At 65.4% G+C, this 9,869-nt stretch overlaps 1 protein-coding gene across 1 annotated transcript; it reads right to left on the bottom strand.

The window, feature by feature from the left end:
• Positions 1–3,346: 3,346 nt before the first annotated feature.
• On the bottom strand, positions 3,347–6,785 carry ARC (activity regulated cytoskeleton associated protein). The gene is made up of 3 exons (XM_003819486.5): positions 4,783–6,785; positions 4,407–4,551; positions 3,347–4,156 (listed from the first exon to the last, which is right to left on the bottom strand). Exon 1 carries the CDS (start codon positions 6,567–6,569, stop codon positions 5,379–5,381), a length of 1,191 nt encoding a protein of 396 aa, XP_003819534.1. The 5' UTR covers positions 6,570–6,785; the 3' UTR covers positions 3,347–4,156; positions 4,407–4,551; positions 4,783–5,378.
• Between the last annotated feature and the right edge of the window lie 3,084 nt (positions 6,786–9,869).

Genomic DNA, 9,869 nt, shown 5'->3' on the forward strand with positions numbered 1-9,869 from the left:
AATCCAGTGTCCCCACAAAGGCGGGGGAGGCTGACCTCCCGCAGCCCCTCAGAATCCAGTGTCCCCACAAAGGCAGGGGAGGCTGACCTCCCGCAGCCCCTCAGAATCCAGTGTCCCCACAAAGGCGGGGGAGGCTGACCTCCCGCAGCCCCTCGAAATCCAGTGTCCTCACAAAGGCAGGGGAGGCTGACGTCCTGCAGCCCCTCAGAATCCAGTGTCCACACAAAGGCGGGGGAGGCTGACCTCCCGCAGCCTCTCGGAATCCAGTGTCCCCACAAAGGCGGGGGAGGCTGACGTCCCGCAACCCCTCGGAATCCAATGTCCCGACAATGGCGGGGGAGGCTGACCTCCTGCAGCCCCTCAGAATCCAGTGTCCTCACAAAGGCGGGGGAGGCTGACCTCCCACAGCCCCCCAAAATCCAGTGTCCCCACAAAGTCAGGGGAGACTGACCTCCCACAGCCCCCCAAAATCCAGTGTCCCCACAAAGGCAGGGGAGGCTGACCTCCCGCAGCCCCTCGGAATCCAATGTCCCCACAAACGCAGGGGAGGCTGACGTCCCGCAGCCCCTCGGAATCCAGTGTCCCCACAAAGTCAGGGGAGACTGACCTCCCGCAGCCCCTCAGAATCCAGTGTCCCCACAAAGGCAGGGGAGGCTGACCTCCCGCAGCCCCTCGGAATCCAATGTCCCCACAAAGGCAGGGGAGGCTGACCTCCCGCAGCCCCTCAGAATCCAGTGTCCCCACAAACGCGGGGGAGGCTGACCTCCCGCAGCCCCTCAGAATCCAGTGTCCCCACAAAGGCGGGGGAGGCTGACCTCCCGCAGCCCCTCAGAATCCAGTGTCCCCACAAAGGCAGGGGAGGCTGACCTCCCGCAGCCCCTCGGAATCCAGTGTCCCCACAAAGGCGGGGGAGGCTGACCTCCCGCGGCCCCTCGAAATCCAGTGTCCTCACAAAGGCAGGGGAGGCTGACGTCCTGCAGCCCCTCAGAATCCAGTGTCCACACAAAGGCGGGGGAGGCTGACCTCCCGCAGCCTCTCGGAATCCAGTGTCCCCACAAAGGCGGGGGAGGCTGACGTCCCGCAACCCCTCGGAATCCAATGTCCCGACAATGGCGGGGGAGGCTGACCTCCTGCAGCCCCTCAGAATCCAGTGTCCTCACAAAGGCGGGGGAGGCTGACCTCCCACAGCCCCCCAAAATCCAGTGTCCCCACAAAGTCAGGGGAGACTGACCTTCCGCAGCCCCTCGGAATCCAGTGTCCCCACAAAGGCAGGGGAGGCTGACCTCCCGCAGCCCCTCGGAATCCAATGTCCCCACAAACGCAGGGGAGGCTGACGTCCCGCAGCCCCTCGGAATCCAGTGTCCCCACAAAGTCAGGGGAGACTGACCTCCCGCAGCCCCTCAGAATCCAGTGTCCCCACAAAGGCAGGGGAGGCTGACCTCCCGCAGCCCCTCGGAATCCAATGTCCCCACAAAGGCAGGGGAGGCTGACCTCCCGCAGCCCCTCAGAATCCAGTGTCCCCACAAACGCGGGGGAGGCTGACCTCCCGCAGCCCCTCAGAATCCAGTGTCCCCACAAAGGCGGGGGAGGCTGACCTCCCGCAGCCCCTCAGAATCCAGTGTCCCCACAAAGGCAGGGGAGGCTGACCTCCCGCAGCCCCTCGGAATCCAGTGTCCCCACAAAGGCGGGGGAGGCTGACCTCCCGCAGCCCCTCGAAATCCAGTGTCCTCACAAAGGCAGGGGAGGCTGACGTCCTGCAGCCCCTCAGAATCCAGTGTCCACACAAAGGCGGGGGAGGCTGACCTCCCGCAGCCTCTCGGAATCCAGTGTCCCCACAAAGGCGGGGGAGGCTGACCTCCCGCAGCCCCTCAGAATCCAGTGTCCTCACAAAGGCAGGGGAGGCTGACGTCCCGCAACCCCTCGGAATCCAATGTCCCGACAATGGCGGGGGAGGCTGACCTCCTGCAGCCCCTCAGAATCCAGTGTCCCCACAAAGGCAGGGGAGGCTGACCTCCCGCAGCCCCTCGAAATCCAGTGTCCCCACAAAGGCAGGGGAGGCTGACCTCCCGCAGCCCCTCGGAATCCAGTGTCCCCCCGAAGGCAGGGGAGGCTGACCTCCCGCAGCCCCTCGAAATCCAGTGCCCCCACAAAGGCAGGGGAGGCTGACCTCCCGCAGCCCCTCAGAATCCAGTGTCCTCACAAATGCGGGGTAGGCTGACCTCCCGCAGCCCCTCGGAATCCAATGTCCTCACAAAGGCAGGGGAGGCTGACCTCCCACAGCCCCTCGAAATCCAGTGCCCCCACAAAGGCGGGGGAGGCTGACGTCCCGCAACCCCTTGGAATCCAGTGTCCCCAAAAAGGCAGCGGAGGCTGACCTCCCGCAGCCCCTCGAAATCCAGTGCCCCCACAAAGGCAGGGGAGGCTGACCTTCCACAGCCTCTTGGAATCCAGTGTCCCCAAAAAGGCAATGGAGGCTGACCTCCCGCAGCCCCTCGGAATCCAGTGTCCTCACAAAGGCGAGCGAGGCTGACCTCCCGCAGCCCCTCGGAATCCAGTGTCCCCACAAAGGCGGGGGAGGCTGACCTCCCGCAGCCCCTCGGAATCCAGTGTCCCCGAAAAGGCAGTGGAGGCTGACCTCCCGCAGCCCCTCGGAATCCAGTGCCCCCACAAACGCAGGGGAGGCTGACCTCCCACAGCCCCTCAGAATCCAGTGCCCCCACAAAGGCGGGGGAGGCTGATGTCCTGCAGGGCATCAAGTTACCCTTGTTTCCAAGTTCTTCAGCACAGATGCTCTGAGGATAGATGCCCTGTTTTGCAGATAAGGAAACTGAGGCTCAGAGAGACCAAGTTCATGATCTGGCAACCAGGAATGGCCAGGGTCCCCTCCCAGCTGGGGTCTGCGCTGACTAGGTCCGCAGGGCTCCGGAGCCTGAGATGGCTGTGTGGGCCAAGCCCTAGTTGTAATCCCCCCATGCACCCAGCTGTACACCCCATGTGCCAGTAGGACTTACAGAGGGGCAGGCCTGAGCTCAGCATGAACAGGGCTGCCCCAGTCAGCAGTCACCCTCACTGATGGCCACCTCGGGCCTGGAGGCAGGGCTGAGCTAGGCCTAGTGGGCTGCAGTGGGGCTGTAGTGGGGCTGCAGTGTGGATCCCTGAGGGTGCTTCCCCCTGAGGATCCAGGACCCTGATGGAGGCTGCCCTGTTGGTGCTCCCCCGAGCCCCCGGAGACCTCTCACTACACCCATGGGGTCTCCAGGGTCACCCTCTGGGCCGGGGGACCTGTGTCTGCAGCTCCACCCCTGCCCAGCCCAAGCACACAGAAGAAACAACATGAACACTCCAGGAAGTTTCAGTGTTTTATTAACAAAATCTTACAAAAAGAGTCTGTCTTTGGGGTAAGGTGCACAGGGCCTGGACCGACATTTAAGGCCTGGTCTGTGTGGGGCAAGGGGCAGGGGTTGGCCACAGCCTCATGAGGTTTCCAGGGTCTTCACAGGCTCCAGGGCTTCCCCAAAGCCTGTGCCAGCCTTGAGGATTGGTTATGGCTTATGTGCAAAAATAAAATCTGTGGGGCTGGCAGGGTGTGGGCTGAAGACTTGTCAGAGTGGTCTGCAGGGCTGGTCGCCCAGTGGACAAGGCAGAACGATGAACCCTGAGCCAGCACCTGCTTAGGCTGCAGACGCTAGTGGCCCACCAGCACCAGGGTTCTGGTGTCGGGGCAGGGCAGAATGCCTGGAAGCGCCCCAGGAGACATGGCTTCTGGGATGTCCTTCCTGCAGCTGAGCTCAGGGGCTGCTGGGCAGGGGTAGGAGCTGTGGCCCCAGCCTTGGGGCTCATGAAAGCCTCTGGCAGAGAGGATGGCCTGGCAGCGGGCGGGGTTTCCCTGCTGGGAGGGAGGCAGGGCCCGACTCCTGCTGCAGTGGCTCTGGGGACGGGCAGCTGGCGGCCAGCGGGGCGGGCTTAGGGGCAGGGCCTGGCCCTCGCGCTGGCGCTCAGGGCTAAGCTGGGGCTCCTGCCCTCTGCTGCAGCCGACTTCTCTCTGTAGCCCCCCTCTGGGCTGTCCTGGGACTTCGCCTCCCACGCAGGCAGCCTGCAAGGTGAGGGGTGGGTGGTGCCCAGCACAGCAGCAAAGACTTTGTGGGAACCTTGAGACCTGAAAGAAGAGGAGAGTGGGCAGTGAAGGACCACGCAGGACAGTAGCCAGGGCTCCACGGGGAGGGGCTGGGGCCGGTGGATGGCGCTGGTCTTCCAAGGCAGAGGCCCCCCGACCCCGTCAGAGCCTCCCAGCGTGCCCGAACACTGGGGAGTGGCCTGGGCCCCAGGGTGTCTGGGGTCTGGGGAGGAGCTCATTTGGCCGGGACAGCTGATGGTGGGGTCTGGGTGGAAGGGTGGTGCTCCGTTACCTGTTGTCACTCTCCTGGCTCTGATGGTGCCAGCTGCTGCCTCAGCCGGATTTGAGGACTCAGCCCCTCTGGGACCCTCCGCCTGCCACGGGTGAGTCATGAGCTGAGCTCTGATTCTCCTCCAGGCGGGCGTGAATCACTGGAGCTGGGGGAGAGAAAGCGCGGGTCCATGTGAGAGCTGGCTCAGCAAACTGCCCCTGCCTCCCACCCGGCCCACTCTCCCCAATGCCCCCTTCCATGATGCCAGCCCCACCCCATCCCTTTGGCTAACTTGCTGGGGGCCCAAGCCTCAGTGGGCTCTCCTAGAAAACAGCCTCCGGATCCCGCCAGCTCTCAGATGCCCCACAGCCGGTACTGCCTTGGGGCAGGGGCTCACCTGAGGGGCCAGGAAGCACCGGGACATCAGGTCTGCTCTGCTGCGTGTGTGACTTCTACTCTCCCCTGGGAGGAGGGGGCCGCGCTGCCCGAGGCTGGCCAGCTGCCCTGGGAGGCAGGGAGGGCGTCAGCTGGCTCTGCGGATGCCGGGAGAGGGCGGCGGCGCCGGAAGTCGAGGCTCCCTCAGCATTGGCTCTGCCCTAGCTTCTGCTCTGGGTGTCCCATGAGCTTGGTGGCCGCTGGCCCCTGCCATCCGGACACTGGTTTTCTGGATGTCCAGAGGGCCTGGGCGTTGTAGCAGAATGAGGAAGCTGGGGTGTTCTGTGATGGCCTGAGAGTGTGGAGGGTGGGGTCCAGGCCGGAAAGACAGACGGAGGGAGGGTGATGGGTGGAGCCCTGCAGGGGGGAGGGCTCTTTGCCGCTGGGTGCGGTGCTCACATCTGGATGACACGAGTGTGTGCAAGTCCGCCCGGAGCTCGAGGGGGCACCCAGCTGGACCAGGGCTTCCCCTGCAGGAGTCAGCCCCAGCTCAAAAGTCCTGGTGGGCAAAGCCACAGGCTGGATGTAGTGGGCAGGCTGGGGGCTCCGGGATGCCCTCTACTCGGGCTGGGTCGGGTCACTGGCCACGGACTCGCTGTTGGGGGCGGGCGTGAGGGTCTCCGCCTCATCCTCCGCCGGGAGGTGGGGGCCGGCCGGCTCGGCCGCCTGCTCCAGGTCATCCTGCACCTCCATGCCCCTCTGGATGAGCTGCTCCAGGGTCTTGGGCAGGGGGTGGCGCAGGAAACGCTTGAGCTTGGGCTGCAGGGTGCCCACCACGTACTGGATGATCTCCTCCTCGTCCGCGTCCACGTAGAGCGTCTGGTACAGGTCCCGCTTGCGCCACAGGAACTGGTCCAGCGGCTCGCCCTGCTTCTGCGGCAGGTCCAGCTCGCGCTGGATGGCCTCTCGGGACAGCGTGCCCTCGCTGTACTGCAGGAACTCCTTCTTGAACTCCACCCAGTTCTTCACGGAGCCCTGCTTGAACTCCCACCACTTCTTGGCCGGCCCGTTCATGTGATTCTGGATCTGGGACAGCCAGTACTCCTCAGAGCCGCCCACCTGCCGCAAGTACTCCTCTAGGTGGCTCAGGAACTCTCGAGGGTCCTCGAAGATCTGCGTGTCCACGCCGGGGCTGGGCTGCCCGTCCTCGCCGGGGACCCACGGCTGGTACTGCTGGGCCTCGGCGGGCTCCTGCCCGGGCAGCTCGCCAGCGGCTGGGGGCGGGGTGATGGCGTAGGGGCTGACGGTGTAGTCGTAGCCGTCTGCCTCGTGGCAGTAGCTCTCGGGACCCCCCACGCCCACGGAAACGGTGTGGCGGGCTGACTCGCTGCCCACCGGGTACTTGCCGCCCGTGGACTCCAGGCGGTCGGCCCAGCGCTCCAGGCGGTAGAACACCTCGCGCCACACGTGCATCTCGCGCTTGACCCAGCGCTCCAGGTTGGCGATGGTCTCCTGGCAGCGGCACAGGCAGGCCTTGATGGACTTCTTCCAGCGCTGCGAGTCGCTCGTGGGCACGTAGCCGTCCAGGTTGCTCTCCAGCTTCCCGACCGACCGGTGCAGCCCCTTCAGCTCGCGCTCCACCTGCTTGGACACCTCGGCCAGCAGGTGCCGGTGCGTCCGCCGCACGTGCTCCAGCATCTCGGCCCGGCACTTCCCGATCTGCAGGATCACGTTGGGCTTGGCCACCTGCCCGCCCCGCGGCCCGGGGTAGGCGTGGAGCCCGCCGCTGGTCCGGTGGTCCAGCTCCATCTGTGCGCAGGTGCTCCGGCAGGCGGCAAACTCCTCGGGGCGGACGGAGGGTGGTCCGGCGCTGGGGTCCGGCGGCCTGGGTCCCGTGCGGAGCTGCGGGGAGCGCCTGTCTGTCGCTGCGGGCCGGCGGCGGGGCCGGCGGAGCACGCCCGGGGAGGCAGGTCCGGCTCGGCTGCTGCGGAGGGAGGACGCGGCGCCCGAGCTCTGCGCTGAGTCCTGGCCGCCGGCTCTTTATGCAGCCAGCGAGGCCCGTGGGCGGCCGGCTCGCCGAGCCCGGTTTCTCATTGGCCCAGCCGCAGGCTCCCCGCCAGCGCCCCGCCCGCGCCCCTGCAGGCCCCGCCCTGCGCCCACTCGGCTCCCGGGCGGCAAGGGACGGGAGGTCCCACCCCCTGCACACATGGCGGGGCCGGGATGACTAATCCCTCCGCTCCGTACCTCCCACCCCGGGCGGCGGGGCTCATTCAGCCTGCGGGGACCGAGGGACTGAGCCGGGCACTGGGCGCCCCTCCCACGCCCCCTCCCGGGCGCTGGGCGGGCTGTCATCTGCTGCCTCCCAGGGTCCCAAGGTGGGCTTCCTCCTCTCCACTCGCCTCTCTCTTTGGGGGGCTGGAGGGGGCTGGCGCTGGCCACTGCTCTCCTGGGTCCTCACTGCCCCTGACCCCGCCCGCCCAGCTCTGCAGGATGTGCAGCTGAGCCCGGGAAGGACCCTCACCATCAGCCTCTGTGCCCAGGGGCTCAGCAAGTCTCCATGTGAGCTCCCAGATGTGGCTCTGAGCTCCCACTCACTCCTGCCCGGGTCCTGAGTCCAGGTCTTGGGCTCTGTGTGAGGGACGCACAGCCAGGCAGAGGCTCTCTCTGCCTGGCCCTGGCGTTGGTGTGCATGGGTGACAGGGGCCCATGTGGCAGTGACTGGACAGGGCTGCCCCATGCCCCCATACGCAGGTCTCTGGTGAGGCCCAATACTTTTCTGTGTTTCCAGGGAAATCTGGCAGCTGCTACCTGGGGGGCTGGGGTTTGGAGGACATGGAGGGGACATTTAGCCCCCAGTGAAGGGAATTGGGCCCTGAAGACCCTGGCTATATCAAGAACCTGGCCAGAGGCTCCAAGACTTCTAAGAGGAAGGAAGAGGGGAGGAGAGAGGGAGACAGGGAGGGAGGTGGAAAGAGGGAAAGGAGAAGGGGAGGGAGGAGAGGTGAGGAGGGAGAGGGAGGGGGCCCGGTGCTGGCAGCACGGTGCATCAGGAGAGGCAGAGGGAAGCCAAGCACCATATAAGGAGCGGGGCTCCGGAAGCCGAGACTCCCTCGGGAGGGAGGTCCCTTCTGCCTCCCTGGCAACCTGGCGGGGGTAGGGACGCCCTTCCTGAGTTACTCCAGTGCTGGCTGGATAGGCATGGGTCTCAGGTCCTCTGATGTTACCCAGGCAGGGGTGACACACACCATTCCCCACAGCCAGAGGGCCATGAGGACATCATCGCTGACAATCAAGACATCTTGTTCCTGCTGCCAGCTGCCCTTTCCCTCTCTCAGACACACACATGCTGCACACTCACACCCCCACATACACACTCATAGCCCCCACTCCTCTAACCCCACCCCACACACTCATGCCCTCACTCACAGCCCCCACACACACTCATACCCCCCACTCATAGCTCCCCCATACACACTCATACCCCCCACTCATAGCTCCCCCACACACACTCATACCCCCCACTCACAGCCCTCAGCTCCCCCCAGCATCCCCTGTCTTATTCAGGCACTCAAGGGCACACAGGTGCCCACTTGCTGGAATCCCCACTCCCTGCCAACCCTCTGAGCCCCCCCCCCCAACCGGCTCTCCCGGGGAGCCCTCTCCCCGCCTCAGAGCCAGTCTGTCTCCTCCTTCCTTCCACCCCTGGGGGGGAATGTCTTTCTGGCAAAAAAACTCCCCAAAAATGGCTCTCCTGGCATTTCTAATTAAAGGTAAGTGGGCGGACAGAGAAGGGAGGGCGGAGGGGCACCGCGGAGCTGGGAGGGGGAGCCAGGCAGAGAAGTCTCCAGCACAGGGACCTTCCCGCTTCTCCACTGCGGAATCCCGGGGAGAGGAGCTGGGTGGGCACATGCGGGACGGGCAGACGCCAGCAGCCTTGGGTGAGTGCAGCCAAGGGCCACATGTCTGGGTTGGGGCCAGCCTGAGCCTGTAGGTGTTGTCTGGGTGCTGGGCACTGACCGTGCATGTGTGTCCATTGTGAGAGCCAGCACTTCAATGACCAGGGGCCAGCCCCGCCAGGGTTTACAAGCCCGTGTGGCCCCTGACGTCCCCGCCAGGGCACAGCTCTTAGGCCTCTGGCCAGCAGTGGCCTCCAGCTGCCACCCCCACCCGAGGCATCAGCAAGCTGACAAGGAGGCAGGACTAGGGACACGTGAGCCAAGGTCATAGGTGGTGCCGCTGCCTCAGTTCCCTCACCTGTGTGGAGGGAGCCAGGCCTGGAGAAGGGTGAGTGCCCAAGGTGGCCCGGTGAGCAAGGCAGGGCTGAGCAGGAGCTCAGCTGGTGAGCAGGGCTCACCAGGAGCCAGGCCCTTGGTGAGGAATCCTGGTGTCCTCTGCTCAATGCCCCGTGGCCCATCACCACCCCTGTCACCTGCTAAACAGCAAGCCAGAAGTGGCCAAGCCGAGACCGGTGGGAGAGCACAGTGCCTGCCCTGGATGGCACGAGGGCAGGCAGCGTCGGGGGTGCCACGCGGAGCCCCGTCTTCCCCTCCCCAACCCCCTCCAGCAGGGTCTGCAGAGGCTGTGAATGCAGGCCTGAGCTGACAGGTGACAGGCAACAGCCGCAGCTGCCAGGAACACTTAATCGCTGCCCAATTATCGCCCCAGAAGCCCTCACCAAACCCCCGCACTGCAGCCTCGGGAAAGGAGGCCAGGCTGACTCCCATCCACCTGGGGCGGGGGCCTCTCCTGACAGGGGCCTGCCCTGCTTCTCTCTCCAGCCCACCCCCACCCCGTGCCCGTCCCTGACAGCCACTGGAGCAGCATGGCTTGGGGATGCAGGTGGGGGAAGGAACAGGGGAAGGGGGTGGGGGCTAGACCTGCACAAGGAGATTGGGAGCACCTGGGGGATCCCCACTCTCAAAGCCAACCTGGTCTGCTGCTGCGCAGGTCTGACAACTCTGAGGCCCCACCTGCCTGAGAGGAGGGGTCCTGCAGGGGAGGGTGGGGTAGCCCATGACCCCCAGGTTCTGTTCACGGTTGAGATCTCCACCAGGCTCACAACAGCCTCGAAGGACCTCTTAGTGCTGGTTCCTGAGCCCCCACCACCTA

This window comes from Pan paniscus, chromosome 7 (genome assembly GCF_029289425.2).
Source record: "Pan paniscus chromosome 7, NHGRI_mPanPan1-v2.0_pri, whole genome shotgun sequence".
NCBI lineage: Eukaryota > Metazoa > Chordata > Mammalia > Primates > Hominidae > Pan > Pan paniscus.

Excerpts from the sequence above, each read along its gene's own strand:
- ARC (XM_003819486.5), bottom strand. The coding sequence starts at position 6,569 with ATGGAGCTGGACCACCGGACCAGCGGCGGGCTCCACGCCTACCCCGGG.